The 27069-nt window shown below is 37.8% G+C and overlaps 1 protein-coding gene across 6 annotated transcripts in view; it reads left to right on the forward strand.

Annotated features, from left to right (window-relative positions):
- The window catches only part of PLEKHG5 (pleckstrin homology and RhoGEF domain containing G5), a 351187-nt gene extending 324365 nt beyond the window's left edge, over positions 1-26822 (forward strand). For all 6 annotated transcript variants that reach the window (XM_056544819.1, XM_056544817.1, XM_056544820.1 and 3 more), the window contains 13 exons: positions 2867-3037; positions 5460-5555; positions 10521-10571; positions 10697-10846; positions 14281-14391; positions 15465-15614; positions 16420-16557; positions 16702-16821; positions 17946-18078; positions 18965-19080; positions 20200-20339; positions 21705-22721; positions 23707-26822. In XM_056544819.1, the coding sequence (XP_056400794.1) occupies positions 2867-3037; positions 5460-5555; positions 10521-10571; positions 10697-10846; positions 14281-14391; positions 15465-15614; positions 16420-16557; positions 16702-16821; positions 17946-18078; positions 18965-19080; positions 20200-20339; positions 21705-22721; positions 23707-23716 (2403 nt within the window). In that variant the 3' untranslated portion in view covers positions 23717-26822. The remainder of the gene's footprint in view (positions 1-2866; positions 3038-5459; positions 5556-10520; positions 10572-10696; positions 10847-14280; positions 14392-15464; positions 15615-16419; positions 16558-16701; positions 16822-17945; positions 18079-18964; positions 19081-20199; positions 20340-21704; positions 22722-23706) is intronic.
- Positions 26823-27069: the final 247 nt, after the last annotated feature.

The raw sequence follows: 27069 nt of genomic DNA on the forward strand, positions 1-27069 counted from the left end.
TATACAGTGTATATGATAGGACATTAGATATATACAATGTATATGATAGGACATTAGATATATACAATGTATATGATAGGACTTTAGATATATACAATGTATATGATAGGACATTAGATATATACAATGTATATGATAGGACATTAGATATATACAATGTATATGATAGGACATTAGATACGGTATATACAATGTATATGATAGGACATTAGATATATACAATGTATATGATTGGACATGTGGATATATACAATGTATATGATAGGACATTAGATATATACAATGTATATGATAGGACATTAGATATATACAATGTATATGATAGGACATTAGATATATACAATGTATATGATAGGACATAAGATACGGTATATACAATGTATATAATAGGACATGCTACTACACGCACATATACAGATGAAGCAGAGCTGATGGTGTCACTTTAGTTAAGCCGTGTCTGACACATGTTGTCTCCTATATAAGTGTGAACGAGGTGTAAGATATAAATGAGTCTGTCACCCATCACCCGTATACAGGAGACGACAATCCGAAAACCTGCAGATCTGGGATTTTATGTAATTAGGTTTTCACACTAGAGAAAGGGATTCCTGTAATAAGGAGCAAACAGGAATACACAACAGCTCATAGATAGATAGATATGAGATAGATAGATAGATATGAGATAGATAGATATATAGATAGATAGATATGAGATAGATAGATAGATATGAGATAGATAGATATATAGATCGATAGATATGAGATAGATAGATAGATATGAGATAGATAGATAGATAGATATGAGATAGATAGATAGATAGATATGAGATAGATATAGATAGATATGAGATAGATAGATAGATAGATATGAGATAGATAGATAGATAGATAGATAGATATGAGATAGATAGATAGATAGATAGATATGAGATAGATATAGATAGATAGATATGAGATAGATAGATAGATAGATAGATATGAGATAGATAGATAGATAGATAGATATGAGATAGATAGATAGATATAGATAGATATGAGATAGATAGATAGATAGATATGAGATAGATAGATAGATAGATAGATAGATATGAGATAGATAGATAGATAGATATGAGATAGATATAGATAGATAGATATGAGATAGATAGATAGATATGAGATAGATAGATAGATAGATATGAGATAGATAGATAGATAGATATGAGATAGATATGAGATAGATATGAGATAGATAGATAGATATGAGATAGATAGATATGAGATAGATTGATGACTATGAGATAGATAGATAGATAGATATTAGATAGATAGATATGAGATAGATAGATAGATAGATATGAGATAGATAGATAGATATGAGATAGATAGATATGAGATAGATAGATAGATAGATAGATAGATATGAAATAGATTGGTAGATAGATTGATGACTATGAGATAGATAGATAGATATGAGATAGATAGATATGAGATAGATAGATATGAGATAGATAGATTGATAGATATGAGATAGATAGATATGAGATAGATAGATAGATAGATATGAAATAGATAGATATGAGATAGATAGATAGATATGAGATAGATAGATATGAGATAGATAGATTGATAGATATGAGATAGATAGATAGATAGATAGATATGAAATAGATTGGTAGATAGATTGATGACTATGAGATAGATAGATAGATATGAGATAGATAGATATGAGATAGATAGATTGATAGATATGAGATAGATTGATGAATATGAAATAAATAGATATAAATAATTAATTAATTAAATCTTTTAAAATCATTTTTCTCTTTAAAGTAACTCTCTATTGTTTTATGTATTTCTTGTTATTTCCTCTTAGTATTTCCCTATTATTCTGTCCTTGGTCTTTTATACATAGTTATAATTATTTTTCTGTCCTGATCGTCCCCCAATAAATCGGATGAAGCCCCCGTCCCGGTGAGGCCTTTTGTGCTCCCGGATGCCTCAGATAGATTGATGCCTTTTTTATTACTCGTTCGCCGCGTCCCCTTTTTAGGATCATGTCGTCCCTGTCAATATTCCTGAGTTGCTCCGATTGTCTGGGGCTCATTCAGCGCCCGACCCCGCGCCCGTCGCTCCAGCTGTTGCTCTTTCATTTATAAACCTCTGGGGTTTTGCCAAGTTTCCGGAGCACGAGCCGAGGAAACGGGCGAACAAAGAAGGGAATCCGAGCGCCATTGCCCCCCCACTAATCTCATTAGCATCTCATTTACATACATTACTGCGGTCTGGTCGGTGGGGAGGGGGAGGGGGTGAGCAGACTTTTCATATGGAAGACACGGGGGCGACTTCTTAGATGTCATGTGTTACACCAGGAATGGATGGAGGTTCAGATCTTATGTTATAGAATGAGACGTACGTTTAACCCCACGATCCCTGGAACCATTGCACCATTAAAGGGGTATTCCAGAAAGTTTAACAGATTTGTAAATTACTTCTATTAAACAATATTAATCCATTCAATAATTATCAGCTGCTGAAGTTGAGTTGTTCTTTTCTTTCTGACAACAGTGCTCTCTGCTGACATCTCTGCTTGTCTCGGGAACTGCACAGAGTAGAAGAGGTTTGCTATGGGGATTTGCTTCTAAACTGGGCGGTTTCTGAGACACGTGTCATCAGAGAGCACTTAGACAGAAAAGAACAACTCAACTTCATCAGCTCATAAGTACTGAAAGGATTAAGATTTTTTTTAATAGATTAATAGAAGTAATTTACAAATCTGTTTAACTTTCTGGAGCCAGTTGATATATATAAAAAAGTTTTTTTCCTGGATAACCCCTTTAACCTCTTCTGTACTGACCTGTACCGTCACTTTACATCTTCTCTATAGGAGATCGATAAGATGGAACAACTGGAGAGTAAACTGCACTCGTACAGCATGTTCGGACTCCCCAAGCTCCCCCAGCAGCTGCGCTTCGATCAGGATTCATGGGAGGAAGAAGAGGACGACACCAATCTGAGCCTGGAAGACAGCTGGCAGGAGATCATCGATGTTCCTGAGGTATTGTCCTAACCATAGCGCGGTGGTCTCCAAACTGTGGACCCCCAGGAGTTTGCAAAACTACAACCCCCAGCATGCCCAGACAGCCAACGGCTGTCTGGGCATGCTGGGAGTTGTAGTTTTGCAACCGCTGGAGGTCAACAGTTTGGAGACCACAGTTTAGAGACCTAGGTCAACAAATTGACTGGTGCCTGATAACACTATAAATAAATAATAAATATCAATAAATAAATTAAGAAATATATATATATATATATATATATATATATATTCATATATATATGTATATACATATACATTATATAAAATGTATACATTATTTTTTTATTTTTTTTTATTTATTTAATATTTCACACACACACACACATATATATATATATATATATATATATATATATTTATATATCTATAGATAGATATATAAAATTAAATAATAAATAAATAAAAAATAATAATAAAATAATGATAAATAAATAATAATAACTAGAGATGAGCGAATTTACAGTAAAATCGATTCGTCACGAACTTCTCGACTCGGCAGTTGATGACTTTTCCTGCATAAATTAGTTCAGCTTTCAGGTGCTCCCGTGGGCTTGAAAAGGTGGATACAGTCCTAGGAGACTCTTTCCTAGGAATGTATCCACCTTTTCCAGCCCACCGGAGCATCGGAAAGCTGAACTAATTTACGCAGGATAAGTTATCAACTGCCAAGCCGAGAAGTTCGAGACGAATCGAATTTACTGTAAGTTCACTCATCTCTAATAATAACAATGACATCACTGATTTAGGAGGTGTTTTCTTCCTCGTGCCTCAGTGATGTCATTATTATTATTTAATTACACCAGTCAACTTGTTGACCTAGGTCTCCAAAATGTGGTCTCCAAACTATTGATCTACAGTGATACTACAACTCCCAGCATCCAGCATGCTATTATTAAAGTATAAATAATGTAACATTTAAATTGAATAAATTATATATATATATATATATATATATATATATATATATATATATATATATATATATAGCAGCAGCGTGCACATGTAAGCCAGGTCCATATAATAGTTTGGAATCAATAGTGCTGGCTAACTTATCCTTTGGTTATATATATATATATGGAGAGAGAGAGAGATATTAAGAAATAATATATAAATAAAATAAATAATAAAACAATAATAAGTTAATTAATAAATAAAAATGACATCACTGAGGCACAATGAATTAATAAATACATAAATGTGTATAATAAGGAAATAATAATAAATAATAATAATAATGACATCACTGAGGCACAATGAATTAATAAATACATAAATGTGTATAATAAGGAAATAATAATAAATAATAATAATAATGACATCACTGAGGCACAATGAATTAATAAATACATAAATGTGTATAATAAGGAAATAATAATAATAAATAATAATAATAATGACATCACTGAGGCACAATTAAATAGTAAATACATAAATGTGTATAATAAGGAAATAATAATAATAAATAATAATAATAATGACATCACTGAGGCACAATGAATTAATAAATACATACATGTGTATAATAAGGAAATAGTAATAATAAATAATAATAATGACATCACTGAGGCACAAGGGAGACCACACCTTCTTGATCAGTGATGTCACGTCGACAATTTGTATCCTTACTAATATTACAGTCATATCACAGATCTATCGCCTGATAATGCTGTAGTGATCCGGTCATGCTGCACTTTCTTTATCCAATTATCATGGTTTGCAAGATCTCTGCTTGCTGTCATTCAGTCGGGGAATACGATTTGAGAGGGAATAAAAATCTGTCCTGATCATGTGATGTTCGTCCAGGTGAGCAATGATGTTTCTTATTCACTGACAGCAAGCAGAGAACTTTTTGTTATGCAGTGACTAAATCTTCGTTTGCTGAAATCAGAATTATCATCCGCGCTTCATGTCCCGCCATATTGTTTCTCCATGGGGCATTATATATGGCAGTGTTTCCCAACCAGGGTGCTTCCAGCTGTTGTAAAACTACAACTCCCAGCATGCCCAGACAGCCAAAGGCTACAGCTGTAGGCATCCTGGCACACTGATATATGGTGTTTCCCAACCAGCTTAGTTTTAGGTAGATAAAGGCCAAGATCTATGAGTAGAATGTGGTGGAGATGGCGGCCATGATGTTCTGTCGGTCACAGATAGAGGATTGGCGCTCTCTCTCTCTCTTGGCGCCTGAGAGTGGTCAGGGACGGTGCCATCTGACAATAGGTCTATAGAAATGTATATAAGCGGCCATGTGTCCCCCTGGGGATCTCCCCTCATTCAGGGCTGGGGGTCCCGGTGGAGGCCCCGCTCTGTGCTCTGGAGGTGATTTGTAGCCTTTGGTTCTGCCGTATATCATAGCGGCCATTGTACTGTGTCCCCGCAGACTCTCACAAGACGCCAGTGTCACCAGCAGGAGGCCATATGGGAGCTGATCCACACCGAAGCCACTTACATCAAGAAGCTGAAAGTCATCACCGACGTGAGTCCTGAAGAGCCGGGGATTGTACACACTGCAGTATATACTACGTATACAATAATAATAATACAGGATAATACATGTACAATAATAATAATACAGGATAATACATGTACAATACTAATATACATACAGCACATATACAATAATATGCATACAGCACATATACAATAATATACATACAGTACATATACAATAATATACATACAGTACATATACAATAATATACATACAGCACATATACAATAATATACATACAGCACATATACAATAATATACATACAGCACATATACAATACTAATACAGGATAATACATATACAATACTAATATACATACAGCACATATACAATAATATACATACAGCACATATACAATAATATACATACAGGACATATACAATAATAATACAGGATAATACATATACAATAATAATAATACAGGATAATACATGTACAATACTAATATACATACAGCACATATACAATAATATGCATACAGCACATATACAATAATATACATACAGCACATATACAATAATATACATACAGCACATATACAATAATATACATACAGCACATATACAATAATATACATACAGCACATATACAATACTAATACAGGATAATACATATACAATACTAATATACATACAGCACATATACAATACTAATATACATACAGCACATATACAATAATATACATACAGCACATATACAATAATATACATACAGTACATATACAATAATATACATACAGTACATATACAATAATATACATACAGCACATATACAATAATATACATACAGCACATATACAATACTAATACAGGATAATACATATACAATACTAATATACATACAGCACATATACAATAATATACATACAGCACATATACAATAATATACATACAGGACATATACAATAATAATACAGGATAATACATATACAATAATATACATACATTACATATACAATACTAATACAGGATAATACATATACAATAATATACATACAGCACATATACGATACTAATACAGTATAATACATGTACAATACTAATATACATACATTACATATACAATACTAATACAGTATAATACATATACAATAATATACATACAGTACATATACAATACTAATATACATACAGTACATATACAATACTAATATACATACAGTACATATACAATACTAATACAGTATAATACATATACAATACTAATACAGGATAATACATATACAATACTAATACAGGATAATACATATACAATAATATACATATATTATATATACAATACTAATACACTATAATACATATACAATAATATACATACAGTACATATACAATAATATACATACAGCACATATACAATAATATACATACAGCACATATACAATACTAATACACTATAATACATATACAATAATATACATACATTACATATACAATAATAATACAGGATAATACATATACAATACTAATACACTATAATACATATACAATAATATACATACATTACATATACAATACTAATACAGGATAATACATATAGAATAATATACATACATTACATATACAATAATAATACAGGATAATACATATACAATAATAATACAGTACGATACATTTACAGTAATATACATACAGTACATATACAATAATATACATACAGTACAGTACATATACAATAATATACATACAGTACATATACAATACTAATACAGGATAATACATATACAATAATATACATACATTACATATACAATACTAATACAGGATAATACATATACAATAATATACATACAGCACATATACAATAATAATACAGGACAATACATATACAATACTAATACAGGATAATACATATACAATAATATATACATACAGCACATATACAATACTAATACAGGATAATACATATGCAATAATATATACATACAGCACATATACAATACTAATACACTATAATACATATACAATAATATACATACATTACATATACAATAATAATACAGGATAATACATATACAATACTAATACACTATAATGCATATACAATAATATACATACATTACATATACAATACTAATACAGGATAATACATATAGAATAATATACATACATTACATATACAATAATAATACAGGATAATACATATACAATAATAATACAGTACGATACATTTACAGTAATATACATACAGTACATATACAATAATATACATACAGTACAGTACATATACAATAATATACATACAGTACATATACAATACTAATACAGGATAATACATATACAATAATATACATACATTACATATACAATACTAATACAGGATAATACATATACAATAATATACATACAGCACATATACAATAATAATACAGGACAATACATATACAATACTAATACAGGATAATACATATACAATAATATATACATACAGCACATATACAATACTAATACAGGATAATACATATGCAATAATATATACATACAGCACATATACAATACTAATACTGGATAATACATATACAATAATAATATACATACAGGACATATACAATAATATACATACAGTACATATACAATACTAATACAGTACATCTACAATAATATACAATAATATACATACAGCACATATACAATAATAATATACATACAGCACATATACAATAATAAACATACAGCACATATACAATAATAATATACATACAGTACATATACAATAATATACATACAGTACATATACAATAATATACATACAGTACATATACAATACTAATACAGCACATATACAATAATATACGTACAGCACATATACAATAATATACATACAGTACATATACAATAATAATATACATACAGCACATATACAATAATATACAGTACAATACATGTACAATAATATACATACAGTACATATACAACACACACAATAATATATACATACAGTACATATACAATAATATATACATACAGTACATATACAATAATATACATACAGTACATATACAATACTAATACAGCACATATACAATAATATACGTACAGCACATATACAATAATAATATACATACAGCACATATACAATAATATACATACAGTACATATACAATAATATACATACAGTACATATACAATAAAATATACATACAGCACATATACAATAATATATACATACAGCACATATACAATACTAATACAGCACATATACAATAATAATATACATACAGCACATATACAATAATATACAGTACAATACATGTACAATAATATATACATACAGTACATATACAACACATACACAATAATATATACATACAGTACATATACAATAATATACATACAGTACATATACAACACATACAGAATAATATATACATACAGTACATATTCAATAATATACATACATTACATATACAATAATAATATACATACAGCACATATACAATAATATATAGTACTATACATGTACAATAATATACATACAGTACATATACAACACATACACAATAATATATACATACAGTACATATACAATAATATATACATACAGCACATATACAATACTAATACAGCACATATACAATAATATACGTACAGCACATATACAATAATAATATACATACAGCACATATACAATAATATACAGTACAATACATGTACAATAATATATACATACAGTACATATACAACACATACACAATAATATATACATACAGTACATATACAATAATATACATACAGTACATATACAATAGTAATATACATACAGTACATATACAATAATATACATACAGTACATATACAATAATAATACAGAACATATACAATAATATACATACAGTACATATACAATACTAATACAGCACATATACAATAATATACGTACAGCACATATACAATAATAATATACATACAGCACATATACAATAATATACAGTACAATACATGTACAATAATATATACATACAGTACATATACAACACATACACAATAATATATACATACAGTACATATACAATAATATACATACAGTACATATACAATAATAATACAGAACATATACAACACATACACAATAATATATACCTACAGTACATATACAATAATATACATACAGTACAATACATATACAATACTAATATACATACATCAGATATACAATAATATACATACAGTACATATACAATAGTAATATACATACAGCACATATACAATAATATACATACAGTACATATACAATAATAATATACATACATTACATATACAATAATAATACAGGATAATACATATACAATAATATACATACAGGACATATACAATAATAATACAGGATAATACATATACAATAATATACATACAGTACATATACAATACTAATACTGGATAATACATATACAATAATATACATACAGTACATAAACAATAATATACATACAGCACATATGCAATAATATACATACAGTACATATACAATACATATGCAATAATATACATATAGTACATACACAATACATCCATATATTAGTCACATATATATTTATGCTGTACGAATAAATATATATATATGTACTAATATATATATACATGTATTAAATATGCAATACAAATATACATATACACGCTAGACTAATATACATGTAATACATGTACAGTACATATATGTCTATGCTATACCCTTGTACATATAGTATATGCATGTAATACTTACAAACATATACATATAGTACATACACACACAAATATACATATACCATAAACATGTTACCATAGTATACACACATGTATACATACAGTATATCTATACATACTCTATACACACACTTTCATATGTCTATCTATGTATACAGACATCCTGAACAGTTATAGTATACACCTACATATACACCTACATATACACCTACATATACACCTACATATACCCTGATCTATAGTCATCCTCTATGTCTATTCTGTTTCCAGCTGTTCCTGTGCTGTCTGCTGAATCTACAGGAATCAGGATTATTATGTGAGGTGAGGACGGAGACACCATATGGAGGATTTATATGTATTCTGTACTGTTATGTAGTGGTATATATTGTGTATAGTGTTATATATTATTTATAGATTTATTTATTGTAACAAATTGTTTCAAACAGGTGGAACCAGAGAAACTGTTCAGCAACGTGCAGGAGATCATTCAGCTTCATCGGACTCTCTGGGGCAACGTCATGGCGCCCGTCCTGGACAAGACCAGGAAGAGCAAAAGCCTCCTGAACCCGGTGGACTTCCAGAAAGGATTCAAGATGGTGAGTAAAATAAATTACAGCATAATACATTGTATCAGCATTAATACAGTAATACAGCGTCAGCACATAATACATAGTGTCAAAGTATAATACATATAACACAACGTATTACAATGTAATATATATAATACAAAGTGCTACAATGTAATATATATAATGCAAAGTGTTACAATGTAATATACAAAATACAACGTGTTACAATGTACAATACATAATACAAAGTGTTACAATGTACAATACATAATACAAAGTGTTACAATGTAATATACATAATACAAAGTGTTACAATGTACAATACATAATACAAAGTGTTACAATGTAATATACATAATACAAAGTGTTACAATGTAATATACATAATACAAAGTGTTACAATGTAATATACATAATACAAAGTGTTACAATGTAATATATATAATGCAAAGTGTTACAATGTAATATACATAATACAAAGTGTTACAATGTAATATACATAATACAAAGTGTTACAATGTAATATACATAATACAAATTGTTACAATGTAATATACATAATACAACGTGTTACAATGTAATATACATAATACAAAGTGTTACAATGTAATATACATAATACAAATTGTTACAATGTAATATACATAATACAAAGTGTTACAATGTAATATACATAATACAAAGTGTTACAATGTAATATATATAATACAAAGTGTTACAATGTAATATACATAATACAAAGTGTTACAATGTAATATACATAATGTAAAGTGTTACAATGTAATATATAATACAAAGTGTAACAATGTAATATATAATACAAAGTGTTACAATGTAATATATATAATACAAAGTGTTACAATGTAATATACATAATACAAAGTGTTACAATGTAATATACATAATGCAAAGTGTTACAATGTAATATACATAATGCAAAGTGTTACAATGTAATATACATAATACAAAGTGTTACAATGTAATATACATAATACAAAGTGTTACAATGTAAGCACATAATACAAAGTGTTACAATGTAATATACATAATACAAAGTGTTACAATGTAATATACATAATACAAAGTGTTACAATGTAAGCACATAATACAAAGTGTTACAATGTAATATACATAATACAAAGTGTTACAATGTAAGCACATAATACAAAGTGTTACAATGTAATATACATAATACATATAATATAGTGTTAGCTTATAATACATATAACACATGTAACACATACAGTCATGGCCGTAAATGTTGTCCCCCCTGTAATTTTTCTATAAAATGAAGTATTCCTCACAGGAAAGGATTGCAGTAACACAGGTTTTGCTATACACATGTTTATTCCCTTTGGGTGTATTGGAACTAAACCAAAAAGGAGGAAAAAAAGCAAATTGGACATAATGTCACCAAACTCCAAAAATGGTCTGGACACAATTATTGGCACCTTAACTTAACATTTGGTTGCACACCCTTTGGAAAAAATTACTGAAATCAGTGGCTATAACCATCAATAAGCTTCTTACACCTCTCAGCCGGAATGTTGGACCACTCATCCTATAACCATCAATAAGCTTCTTACACCTCTCAGTCAGAATGTTGGACCACTCTTCCTATAACCATCAATAAGCTTCTTACACCTCTCAGCCGGAATGTTGGACCACTCTTCCTATAACCATCAATAAGCTTCTTACACCTCTCAGCCGGAATGTTGGACCACTCATCCTATAACCATCAATAAGCTTCTTACACCTCTCAGCCGGAATGTTGGACCACTCTTCCTATAACCATCAATAAGCTTCTTACACCTCTCAGCCGGAATGTTGGACCACTCTTCCTATAACCATCAATAAGCTTCTTACACCTCTCAGCCGGAATGTTGGACCACTCTTCCTTTACAAACTGCTCCCGGTCTCTTATTGGACGGCGCCTTTTCCCAACAGTAATTATAAGATCTCTCCACAGGTGATCAAAGGGATTTAGATCTGGACTCATTGCTGACACTTCAGAACTCTCCAGCGCTTTGTTGTCATCCATTTCTGGGGGCTTTTTGACGTATGTTTGGGGTCATTGTCCTGCTAGAAGACCCAAGATCTCGGACACAAACCCAGCTTTCTGACACTGGGCTGTACAGTGCGACCCAAAATCCATTGGTAATCCTCAGATTTCATGATGTCTTGTACACATTCAAGGCCCCCAGTGCCAGAGGCAGCAAAACAACCCAAAACATCATTGACCTCCCCCATATGTCACTGTAGGTACTGTGTTCTTTTCTTTGTAGGCCTCATTCTGTTTTCGGTAAACAGTAGAATGATGCGCTTTACCAAAAAGCTCTATCTTGGTCTCATCTGTCCACAAGACGTTTTCCCAGAAGGATTTTGGTTCATCTTGGCCAAATGAAGTCTTGCTTTTTTATGTCTGTGTCAGCAGTGGGGTCCTCCTGGGTCTCCTCCATAGTGGGGTCCTCCTGGGTCTCCTCCATAGTGGGGTCCTCCTGGGTCTCCTCCATAGTGGGGTCCTCCTGGGTCTCCTCCATAGTGGGGTCCTCCTGGGTCTCCTCCATAGTGGGGTCCTCCTGGGTCTCCTCCATAGTGGGGTCCTCCTGGGTCTCCTCCATAGTGGGGTCCTCCTGGGTCTCCTCCATAGTGGGGTCCTCCTGGGTCGGCTCCATAGCATTTCATTTAAATGTAGATGGATAGTTTGCGCTGACACTGATGCTCCCTGAGCCTGCAGGACAGCTTGAATATCTTTGGAACTTGTTTGGGGCTGCTTATCCACCATCCGGACTATCCTGCCTTGACACCTTTCATCAATTTTTCTCTTCCGTCCACGCCCAGGGAGATTAGCTACAGTGCCATGGGTTGAAAACTTCTTGATAATGTTGCGCACTGTGGACAAAGACAAATCTAGATCTCTGGAGATGGACTTGTAACCTTGAGATTGTTGATATTTTTCCACAATTTCTGTCCTCAGACAGTTCTCTGCTCCTCTTTCTGTTGTCCATGCTTAGTGTGGCGCACACAGACACACAATGTACAGACTAAGTGAACTTCTCTCCTTTTTATCTGCTTTTAGGTGTGATTTTTATATTGCCCACACCTGTTACTTGCCCCAGGTGAGTATAAAGGGACATCACATGCTTGAAACAATCTTATTTCTCCACAATTTTGAAAGGTGAAATAATTTTGTTTTTAGAGTTTTATGTCCAATTAGCTTTTTTTCCTCCTTTTTTGGTTTAGTTCCAATACACACAAAGGGAATAAACATGTGTATAGCAAAACCTGTGTTACTGCAATCCTTTCCTGTGAGGAATACTTCATTGTATAGAAACATTTCAGGGGGGACAACATTTACAGCCATGACTGTACTTATTGAGTTGACACCAGATTTCCGATGTGTAAGCGTAAAGTTTTTGTTAAATTTTTTTTTTACTTTTTCTTCCGATTATTTTCTGCAGTTCGAGGCTCTCTTTAAGCCGTACATCAGATATTGTATGGAAGAGGAGGGCTGTATGGAGTATATGAGAAATCTGCATCGTGACAACGAATTGTTTCGTGCGTATGTGACGGTGAGTATTTAACCAGTTATGGTCTGTGGGGATCATGGTTATATATTATATTTATCTGTCCGTAGAGAGATCCCAAAAAATGGGACGGATCCCTTCTTCTCCATGCTAGAATCTATATACATGTATTATGAAGGAGGATTCCAATTTTCTAAGTATAAAGCTCAATCATCTCTTCTTGCTGTCAGTGAACCTTCTAAAGCAGTGTTTTCCAATCAGGGTTCCTCCAGCTTGCTTGATCTCTGCTTGCTGTCAGTGAACAGAAATATTCTTGTTACACTAAGGGGCTAAAAAATGTTCTAGAGCAGTGTTTTCCAACCAGTGTGCCTCCAGCTGGGATACTGCAAACCCCCCCTCTTAAGAAAGATGTCCTTGGTGTTTTGTACAGGGATACTGCCTAGGCCAGTATTTCCCAACCCATATACCTCCAACTGTTGCAAAACTACAACTCCCTGCATGCCCGGACAGCCTGCCATTGTCCAGACATGCTGGGAGTTGTAGTTTTGCAGCAGCTTAAAGAATCCTGGGTGGAAAAACCTGTTCTAATGTGTCCAATCTAGACAAACATAGTTCAGGATCCTTATCTTTTTCTACATTACACACAAAATCCATTAATTTAAAGGGGTACTCCAGTGCATCAGCATTTTGAACATTCTGTGATTGTGAGGCCACGCCCCCTCATGACATCATGCCACGCCTCCTCCATTCATGTCTATGGGAGGGGGCGTGTCAGCTGCCACTGCCAGAGGAACCTGGCATTTGTTTACAACACCGGGTGCTGCTGGAGATTGCGGGGGGCAGCATCGGGACCCCCGTGATCAGACATCTTATCCCCTCTTAACCCCTTTAAGGGCCTCTGTGTAATACCCATTTTCTCCTGTGGTGGCGCTGCAGAGAAATGGAACACTTACTGTCAGGTTTCCCCTCAGGTTTCAGCTGATTATTGGGGATCCGGGAGGGTGGACGCGTGGGGGTGGGGGTGGTTACACTCTGTGATCTGCTTGTTATCCCTAACAAGTAAGGATTGTCCAAAGCGGAGCCCCCTTTAATGGTGACGGTGGGATTTGTATTGACAGTGGGCCGAGAAACACAAGCAGTGCAACCGCCTGAAGCTGAGCGACATGCTGGTGAAACCGCATCAACGCCTCACCAAGTACCCTCTGCTGCTCAAGTCCATCCTGAAGAAGACGGACGACCACCAAATCAGAGAGTCCATCATCATTATGGTACGTGGTGACCCGTAGACCCTTATAAATGATTGGATGATAGTCCTTGGATTGGTGGATTGAATTGTTAGTGAGTTCCCTCCGGGGGGAGGGGGAAGGAGCCTTTAAAATGTTCTTAAAGGGAGTATCCAGGTTTAGAAAAGACATAGCTGTGCCCAGAAACAGCGCCACACCTGTCTTCAGGCTGTGCAGGGAATTACAACTTGGCTCCAATCACTTCATTGTAACTGAGCTGAGGACAGAAGTGACACTGTTTGTGGAAGAACGCAGTTGTGTTTGTCTAATCCTGGACAGCCCCTTTAAAGGGGTACTCTGCCCCTAGACATCTTATTCTCTATCTCCAGCGGTGGGACCCCCGCGATCTCCCTGCTGCACCCCGCCTTTGTTTAGGGGGTTGGGTGCAGCGCCGGAGCCTCGTGACGTCATGGCCACACCCCGCTCGTGACGTCACGACCACGCCCCTCAATGCAAGTCTATGGGAGGGGGCGTGACGTAGTCCTCCCATAGACTTGCATTGAGGGGCGTGGTCGTGATGTCACGAGCGGGGTGTGGCCATGATGTCACGAGCCTCCGCCCCTCATCGAAGTTCGCTCTGTGCACCGGATGTCTGGGGTGCCGCAGCCAAGATCGCGGGGGTCCCCAGCAGCGAGACCCCCGCAATCAGACATTGTATCCGCTATACAAAGGATGTCTAGGGGCGGAGTCTAGGGGCGCAGTACCCCTTTAAGTAAATATTTATTGTAAAGATTTATTGTAGCTATTTTCCACCTAATAATCTTATAATGTCCTGTTATATTGTCTACAGATAAACTCCGTTGAGCGTTTCATCAATCACGTGAACTCGCGGATGCGCCAGCGGCAGGAGCAGCAGCGACTGGCGGCTATCATCAGCCGCATCGACTCGTACGAAGCCGTGGAGAGCAGTTCTGATGAAGTAGATAAGGTGAGAAATGATGCAAAACCATCAGTCCTATCACCATGGCGACCGACCGTTATTAGTCAGCGACAACTAGTCATGAGCGCCAACGCGATTATTTCTTTTTATTATGACTTATTATGACTCATGTGTAATATTCTTTAACTTTAGATATTGAAGGAATTCTGCAAGTTGGATTTGACGGCGCCAATGATCGGAACGTCCCCGGATGAGACGCGACAACTCCTACTGGAAGGAAGCCTGAAAATGAAAGAAGGAAAAGACAGCAAGGTGAGCGGAAGAGCTGACACTCTACAGGCCGTCTACAGGGAGGGCTTTACTATACATTATACGCTATGTCAGGGGGCGTCCAATGAGAAGAGAACCCTGGGAGAATAAATGGCGCCCTCTGCTGTTGGTTCATAGCATAGCCTAAGGCCGTGTTCACACTGGCATCATACACACGCAGTTCGGCATCTGTATTACAACACTGCAAGTCCCAGCTGAACCGCAGAGGTCAACACAAAAATCGGTCTGTTTTATGCAAGTGTGAACCTGGCCATAACCCCCCCTCATTAACCCCTTGCTTGCTTCCCAACATTATAGATCCTCATGATACGGACTAATAGTTTCCAAACTGCACCTCTCCAGATATTGTAAAACTACAACTGGGAGTTGTATACCCTGGGAGTTGTAGTTATGCAACAGCTGGAGGTGTCCTGGTTGGGAAACACAGCCATAGGAGAAGGAGCATTTGCAAAACTACAACTCCCAGCATGCCTGATCAGCTGTTTGATGTCTGGGCATGCTGAGATTTGTAGTTTTGCAACAGCTGGAGGCCTCCTTGTTGGGAAACAATGCTGTAGGAAAAAGAGCATTTGCAAAACTACAACTCCCAGCATTCCCAGATGGGTGTTTGCTGTCCGGGCATGCTGGGAGTTGTAGTTTTGCAAATGCTCCTTCTCCTACGGCAGTGTTTCCCAACCAGGAAACCTTTAGCTGTTGAAAAACTACAACTCCCAGCATTCCCAGATGGGTCTTTGCTGTCCTAGTTTGCTGGGAGTTGTAGTTTTGCAACAGCTAAAGGTTTCCTGGTTGGGAAACACTGCCGTAGGAGAAGGAGCATTTGCAAAACTACAACTCCCAGCATTCCCAGATGGGTCTTTGCTGTCCGGGCATGCTGGGAGTTATAGTTTTGCAACAGCTAAAAGTTTCCTGGTTGGGAAAAACTGCCGTAGGAGAAAGAACATTTGCAAAACTACAACTCCCAGCATGCCCGGACAGCCAAAGGCTGTCCGGGCATGCTGGGAGTTGTAGTCTTGCAACATCCCGGGGGCCGCATTTTGTAGACCACTGATCAGGCCCATGTGTTCTGATGGGACACACATATCAATTAGACGTATTTGTACTTACAGATGGACGTTTACTGCTTCCTGTTTACGGATCTTTTCCTTATCACCAAACCGGTGAAGAAGGCGGAGAGGACCAAAGTCATCCGGCAGCCATTACTGGTGGACAAAGTCATCTGCAGAGAACTAAAAGACACAGGTGAGCGATCTCTATCCTCTACTGCAGTATCAGTTCTGAACACTAGGTGGTGTCGGCGCTCTCTCCCACCATCCCCTTATATACGATGTATTGGAGCTTTTCTCCCCAACCTGCAGCTCTCCAGTGTGTTGCAAAACTTCCCCTCTCAGTATAAGACATGCTGGGAGTTGTAGTATTGCAACAGTCTGTCTGATTAATAATTGTTGCAAATGATTCCCGGTATTTGCATGATCATCTTCCCTGAATCCAGGGCCGCTGTTTGCTGTACAGCAGATGCGTTGCAGGGCGAAAGGTAAATATTAAATATTGTTTTACCTAAAATACACATGAAGCGGAGGTAAATGATCTGTAATGGTTGTAAATACATAGAGGTCACGTTATACAGGGATACAGCCTCGTCTTATCCAGATCATTGCAATGGTCACAGCAGCACAGAGTATTTTATATATATATATATAAACACAGAATATGTTCAGCTCTCACCCCTAGCCCGCAGTGCCCGGACTGGCGTGGGCAGCGCCTAGTATGCAGGAATCAAGAACAACGGGATGTCCAGCGCAGGTAAGTGGTAACGGGATGCTTTATTACGGAACTTCAGCACATAGGTGACAATGATACCGGTGACGCGTTTCGGCCCTGGAGTTGGGCCTTAGGTGTATGACTAAGGCCCAACTCAAAGGCCGAAACACGTCACCTGTATCGTTGTTACCTATGTGCTGAAGTTCCGTAATAAAGCATCCCGTTACCACTTACCTGCGCTGGACATCCCTTTGTTCTTGATATATATGTATTTTTTTTTAAGACTTATGTAGATTTAGCATTTTTGCATCAAATTTTCTTTACTAATACTATCCACTCATTCATCTCTTCCTTCCATCTCCCTCAGGTTCCTTCCTCCTGATCTACCTGAACGAGTACCGAAGTGCGGTGGGCGCCTATACTTTTCAAGCCAGCGGGCAGTCATTGTGCAGGGGATGGGTGGAAGCGCTTTTCAATGCACAGGTAAGTGATAAATGATCACAATGCCCCTCTAGAGCTTTCTTTTCCAACCAGGGGGCCTCAAGCTGTTGCAAAACTACAACTCTCAGCATGCCTTAAGGGCTAAAAAAACATTCTAGAGCGGTATTCTCCAACCAGTGAGCCTCCAGCTGGGATACTGCAAACTCCCCCTCTTAAAGTTAGATGTCCTTGGTGTTTTATACAGGGATACTGCATAGACCAGTATTTCCCAATCCATGTGCCTCCACTTGTTACAAAACTACAACTCTCAGCGCGCTGTTGTCTGGGCATGCTGGGTGTTGTAGTCTTGCAACAGCTGGTGGCTCCCCTGTTGGAAAACACATCAGTATTGCATTGTACTATACGAGTGATTGCATATTTAAGTCCCTAAGGGAGACTAAAAGTAGTATGCAACTTTCCAGGCATGCTGGGAGTTGTAGTTGCAACAGCTAGAGACACCCTGATTGGGAAACACTGCTCTTGAAAAAGATTGGGAGAATGCAAGGGTTAAAAGTCTTTAAAATGTTGAGCTAAAGAAGTTATCAAGGAACAGAAAAACGAGCTGATTTCTTCCAAAAACAGCACCACCCCAGCATGATTTGAGTGTAGTATCACAACTCAGATCCATTTGCTTCAATAAAACTGAGTTGCAATACTGCACACAACCTGAGTGCAAGTGTGGCGCTGTTTCTGGAAGAAATCAGCGTCTCTTGCTCAGGAGGACCGATCCTGTCCTGCATTATACAGACAATCCATTGATATGAATGGACACTGTGTAATGTTTAATTTCTCCTGTGGTGGCGCTGTAGGGAAACTGAACACATACTGTCAGAGCTTATGTCTGGGGGTCCCAGCAGGAGAACACTTTGTGATCAGCTGCAAAACCCATGGACAGGGATGGCGCTGTATATATTTCTAAAACGGCATGACCCCTCTATCCGACAGGCAGAGAGGGTCCCTGGGATCCTATAAAGTCAAATTAGCTAATTTTATTTGGAAGATATTACTGAAAATATGGAATAGATTTTCTGCAATACCTAATCCAGCCTGTGGTGGTGCTGCTGCTCACCATTCTCTATCATATCCTGTTAACCATATAACATTTTACATCTTTCTCCACAGAACTTGTTACAGAGACTCCGCCAGGAGCACGTGCAGAACCAGCGGCTCCACCCAGAGGAGGAAGAAGACATGGAAAGTGGGACCTCTGCGGCCAGCTCCCCCACCATCCTGCGACGCAGCAGTGCTGACATGTTACAGAGGTAGGTGGCCTTCGTAAGATGATCACCTAATGTCCTGCAGTTACAGTTTGTGGAGGAACTCAGCAAGTGCTCAATATCCCTGCAGTGCCTCCAGAGGGGAAATGGGGCATTACATCATTTCTGTCAAAAGATTTGGACAATCTGTGTTCTTACATATTGGTTCATAATGACCCCGATTTACTAATGAGTTCCCAACATCATTTTGGTGCAGGATATGTGTGACAAACATGTGACATTGAGTGCTAAGAAACCAGTGATGATGATGATGATTGTTATGATGGAGATAATGATGCTGTGATGGAGATGATGAGGAGGATGATAGTGATGAGGATGATGATGATGATGATAGTGATGATGGTAGTGATGATGGTGATGATGATAGTGATGATGATAGTGATGATGATGATGATAGTAATGATGGTGATGGAGATGATGATGGTGATGATGATAGTGATGAGGATGATGGTAGTGATGATGATGATGATAGTGATGAGGATGATGATGATGATGATAGTGATGTTGGTAGTGATGATGATGATAGTGATGATGGTAGTGATGATGGTGATGATGATAGTGATGATGATAGTGATGATGATGATGATAGTGATGATGGTGATGGAGATGATGATGGTGATGATGATAGTGATGGTTATGATAGTGGTGATGATGATAATGGTAATGATTGTTATGATGGAGATAATGATGCTGTGATGGAGATGATGAGGAGGATGATAGTGATGAGGATGATGATGATAGTGATGATAGTGATGATGATTGTGATGAGGATGATGATAGTGATGAGGATGATAGTGATGAGGAGGAGGATGATAGTGATGAGGATGATGGTGACGGTGATGGTGATGATGATAGTGATTGTGATGATGATGATAGTGATGAGGATGATAATGATGATGATGGTGATGATGATGATAGTGATGCTGATTGTGATGATGATGATAGTGATGGTGATGATGATGATGATGATGATAGTGATGATGGTGATGATGATGATAGTGATGCTGATTGTGATGATGATGATAGTGATGATGATGATAGTGATGCTGATTGTGATGATGATGATGATAGTGATGATGATGGTGATGATGATAGTTATGAGGATGATGGTGACTGTGATGGTGATGATGATAGTGATGATGATGATAGTGATGGTGATGATGATGATAGTGATGGTGATGATGATGATAGTGATGGTGATGATGATGATAGTGATGGTGATGATGATGATGATAGTGATAGTGATTGTGATGATGATGATGATAGTGATGGTGATGACGATTATAATTATGATAATTATTTTCATTATTCTGAATGTTTCTTTAATGTGTCTCTATAACTTTTTTGCAGCCAATCGGATGGCTCGACAGAGACCATATCGGTCGTGGTCATCGATGCCTGTGATGATCTCTCCTCTCCCGAGACCGACCAAGGACCCTTCAGCTCCCAGTCCGATGCGACTTCCATCAGCACCACGGCCTCCTCCATCACCCCAACCAGGGACATGTTCGAAAGCATGGAGACCTCAGAGGCGAGCCCGGTGGCCGAGTCCAACTACCTAAAACTGGAGCCGAACACCTGCAGATCCTCGTCCATCGACAGCGCCTACGGGACCCTCTCCCCGACCTCACTGGAGGAGTTCGTGGAACGTCAGCAACAAGAGATGACAGAAGAGGAGAGGGAGTCGGTCAGCTCTCAGCGCTCCACCTCCCCCAAACTGAAGAGGAGAACCCCGGTCCAGCTCCTACCGTGCAAGACCAAGGTCCTGAAGTCCAAGTCTGAAGCCAACCTCCTCCACCTGATCTCCACAGAACCCACCACCCATGATGCCGAGGAAGCTCAGCTGACCCAGAGCAAGAGCCTGTGCGAACTCTTTATCTCCCCCAGACCAGACGCCATTGCGGATGGCGGCAGAAGCGACCGGGGGGCCCGATACGTTTCCCACAAAAGGACTAGCTTGGTGGAACGGTCCTTGAGGAAAGCCGAAGAACATTTGGCAAAACCCAGATCCCGCTCGGAATACGGCAGACAGACTGTGGTCAATCTGAGCAGCTGCAGCAGCAGCGACTCCTCCGACCTCTCCGATTCCGAAGAGATGCGATTTTCCAAATCTTCCGAAGATCCGCTATCCCGGCAGCTGGACGCTCTACCGGATTATGAGCTTGACTACCCGTCACGGGAATACAGCTCCTCTTACACCGAACACTATGTGGGCGACAATGGGGCCGAGACGGGCAATGCTGCCTCACCAGGCTGTGCCAGACGGACAATGTCAGACCCCCAGACGGCGCAGCACCGGAAACTTACTCTGGCCCAACTCTACCGGATAAGAACGACTCTGCTCCTTAACTCTACTCTAACCGCCTCGTAAGTCCATTCACTTATCTCTTGTGTAGACAATGTTATAAGGTTGGAGGCACACTTGTTGGGAAACACTACTCTAGTCTATGGTCTATTTCTGGTGTTGCAGCTAAAGTGAATGGAGCAAAGCTGCAATACCAGGTGCAGCCTAATAGGCGGCGCTGTTTCTTGGTGATCCACATGTGGTCACTTACCGCAACATATACGAGCATCCTCATTCTATAGATGACCTCACCAATTTAAACATATGTTTAAATTCCTCTCTCAAGATCTCTGCTTGCTGTCATTGTTTGGAAACTGTTGTTTCCCTATTAACCATCCTGTCAGACACAACTGTCCCTAATATCATGTTTGTAGGCCCCAATAGGGTTTATGGACAGAGGTTATCAAACCATTTCAGCCCTGACGCTCTCTATTAGAGACGCATTGCCTGACAACCCCTTAGAGAAGACTGTTGCTAGGTGGTGTTTCCCTAGCAACCATCCAGTCAGACATTACAGTTCCCTCTATCTTGTTTGTAGGCCCCACTGGGATTTATTTATACATAGAGGTTATCAAACCATTTCAGTCCTGGCCTTCTCTATTAAAGACGCATTGCCTGACAACCCCATAGAGAAGACTGTTGCTAGGTAATGTTTCCCTAACAACCATTCTGTCAAACATTACAGTCCTTTCCTGTTTGTAGGCCCCACTGTAACCATCCTGTCAGACACAACAGTCCCTGCTATCCTGTTTTATAGACCCCAATAGGGTTTATGGACCGGGGTTATCAAACCATTTCAGTCCTGACCTTCTCTATTAGCAACTCATTGCCTGACAACCCCATAGAGAAGACTGTTGCTAGGCAGTGTTTCCCTAGCAACCATTCTGTCAGACATTACAGTTCAGTTTGACAATGTTCTCTTTTGTATATAGGAAGCTGCTGCATTTAGTCAAAGTTATTTCACAAATACAAATTTACATTTTTTGTTGTTGTTGTTGTGTTTTTCAGGGAGGTGTAAATACATTGGAACCGAAACGCGTTGACTGCAGGAGAACAATATGTCCAAAGCGTTCCGGGTGGCCTGCGTTCCTTGTACCGGATGTGCACGTGGCTGAAGAGTCCATGTCTAGGCGTTGGACTTGGTGGGTCTAGATTCGTTGACAGACATTTGCAGAAAAATCTCCCCCCCCTTGAGACTCTGAAACGCGTCTCGTTCGCACTTTTTGAGCAATAAAGAATTTGTGATGGAAAGAAGGGGAAACGCCATAGGAAACGAGTGGAGGCGGTGAGACTCATGGGTGGACCCCGAAGTGTTATGGCAACCAATTGGTCGCGCCTTCGCAGGACTGAATTATGCATCATAACTATTGCTTTAATGTTTTACATACTCACCCTTTCCCCTTCCTTGACCCCGGCGCACCATACATGTCTATTAGCACAGCCCAAATTAACCTCTACGAAATGTTTACTAAGCTGTACGTCTGGCAGAGGAATCGAAGGGATGATGAGACTTCTTAACGTAAATTATAAGGATATTACGAGTCATCATGACCAAGCAAAATGGCGCCATTGGCTGCATCGACCAATCTCCTGTGATTTTTCTTGTCTGTGATCTGTCATGTGACTACTTAAAGCAGCGGTCTTCAAACTGTGAACCTCCCATATGTTGCAAAACTACAATTCCCAGCATGCCCGGACAGCCATTGGCTGTCCGGGCATGCTGGGAGTTGTAGTTTTGCAACATATGGGTGTCCACAGTTCGACAAGATGGCAGACGTTTGGGGGGAGGGGGGAAGAAGGGTTGGGCATGTTGAATATCTGGAATTAGGCACATTGGATGTCTGGAAGCAGCATATTACCTTTTTCTCCTTTGAAAACTCATGCACGCTCATCTGAGAGGGTCCGGAGTGATCATTGGGGGCCATACGTGCGTCTGGCCAATGGCTATCTAACGTGTATGGGAGACTATAGTCAGTAAGAAAACAAGGCAAAAGGAACAGACGCAGGAAAAACTGATTGAACTGTGTTATAGCTACTGTAGGCTCCGCAGGGGCGGGGCTTGATATAAGGAAAACCAAAGACAGAATTGCTGTTTGATGCCCTGCCCCCTCGGAGTCTGCAATAGCCAAAACACAGTGTTTACTGCCAGTAAAATCTCGTTAATGGAGTTCTTAGAGTCAGTTTTAGGAAGGAGGATCCGCCATCTAACCCAGTAAAGTCACACGGGGGATTTAATTTTACGGCGGTAAAAACTGCGCATATTTATTGGCACAAAAATTCGCAACTTTTTTGTCGGACTAATAAATCTGCCTACAAATGTCTTAGTAAGGCTGTAAATTTATAGAGTAGGTTATTCTTTAAAAAAAAGTATGATGAACACAGGAGCGATGACATCATCAGGTGACATCACAGTTGTGTTTAGATTGATCTAATTTAATGGAGCCTATTGATCATTTGCGTGAAATTTTTTTTCAATTTCTTTTTCCTTTCCGTTTTGCGCAGTTTTTCCGGCAAGGTTCCTGCGTGTAATTAAATAAATTGCGTAAGTGCACCATTTAAAAAAAAAAAATGCATTAGACTTCCCACAACCTAGGCAGTGGTGTATACTCGCGCAATTTTTTGTTGCTCAATTATTATTGTTTTTTATGCATTTTTAATGCACAATGATGAACGCAACAAATCATCTGCACACTTTAAGCCACGCCCCCTCTTAGTGCAAAAATAATGCAAGAACACGGCAAAATAAAAAATTAAAATTGCGCAAAAAATTATGATAAATGCCCCCCCCCCCCTTCCTATTATTAGAGCATGTGTGTTATACAGAGGCCTCCCCGGCTGTATATACTCCGACAAATGGGTCCCCTCGAAAGCTTCCGCACGTGACCAAAGTTGGGCGCCCGCGTCCGATTCTTACGCCGATACGAACGTCTTACGACTTTCTCGATGACTTGTGTCGCTGACCTGTACAGCCGCTAGAAGCGAGACGACTTCATCCTGTCATTCAGTCTAAGGGATGCGATTGCTAGTGTATAAGTAAGTGAACCCCCCTCCTCCCCATAAGGGTAGAGGGGGGGGGGGGGGGGGCCTGGCGCCTATTTTTTTTCCGATAGATTATGTACGGCGATGGCGAAGATGGACAGCGACAGTATTATCCTTCCCGGACATGGTGCTTGCCAATGTTTAAATTATTTCTTCCATGAAAATATTTTTCTTTAGTTGTTTTGTTTTTTTTAGATTTTTTTTTTCTCTTTAGTTTTTCTTTCTTTTGTTTATTTTTCGTTGTTACATTATTTAAACTTGTTGTTTTTTTGTTTTTTTTTCCAAAAGGGCACTTTATTTGTAAAATAATTTGTAGTTACCGTAACCAGTTAGAAACCCGTAACCTGTACATAGTCTATATCATATAAGTCTAGCACGATGTCGTAATGGCGCGCGTTCATGTCATAAACCGCTTTTTTACTGACGCATAATCTCATTTTCCTAACATGCACCGAGCCGTATGGGCGGCCATTTTGGCGAGATGAACCACAAGAAAATGTGCGAGCTATAATTTGAACTAGTCATATTGTTTAAGGGTTTGTCCGAATTGAATTTTTTCCCCCAGACACAGCGCCACCTATATGGCCGTGCCCGGTATTGCAGCTTTGTTACTTTTTTTTTGCTTGAGCTGCAACACCAGAAATAGCCAATAGAGTTTCCCATCCATTTTTGCAAAACTAAAACTCCCAGCATGCCCGGACAGCCAACGGCTGTCCGGGCATGCTGGGAGTTTTAGCTTTGCAACAGCTGGAGGCACACTGGATGGGAATTACCATACTAGAGCGGCGCTGTTTCTTTAAAAAAAATTCAAATGTTCAAATTGGCCGCCGCGTATACGGTTTCGTTATTACTAGGTTTGACATAACAATACATTGTACCCTCCCCCATCCATATGTTTTTACACCGCGTACCCCGGTAGGGTATTTTTTATTTATTAAAAAGAAAAACATATTACTTCTTTAAAGTGGTATAATTATTATTATTATTTTTTTTTTTTGTAAAAGAAAAAAATATATAAAAGTGAATTGAGTTTTTTCCTAATAATTTGGAAATAAAATTGTAAAATGTAATAAAAATGTTTGTAAATGCCACAGTGTGTGCCGCTTTATTACTAAGAAAATAAAAGTCGCTTATGGAATAGGCGCCGCGGGAAAACGGCGACATAACCAGGTTCACACTACGGAAGTTCCGGTGAAGCACCTTTTATATTGGCCAATGGTGGGACTATTTGTGGGACCTATGAGGAGATGAGGTTGTTTTTCTGTCTTCCATTGAGATCTACAGTAGTTGTATTAATACGTATACAAACAGCTCCCCCTAGAGGTGGCTGCA

This window comes from Hyla sarda, chromosome 10 (genome assembly GCF_029499605.1).
Source record: "Hyla sarda isolate aHylSar1 chromosome 10, aHylSar1.hap1, whole genome shotgun sequence".
Classification (NCBI taxonomy): Eukaryota; Metazoa; Chordata; class Amphibia; order Anura; family Hylidae; genus Hyla; species Hyla sarda.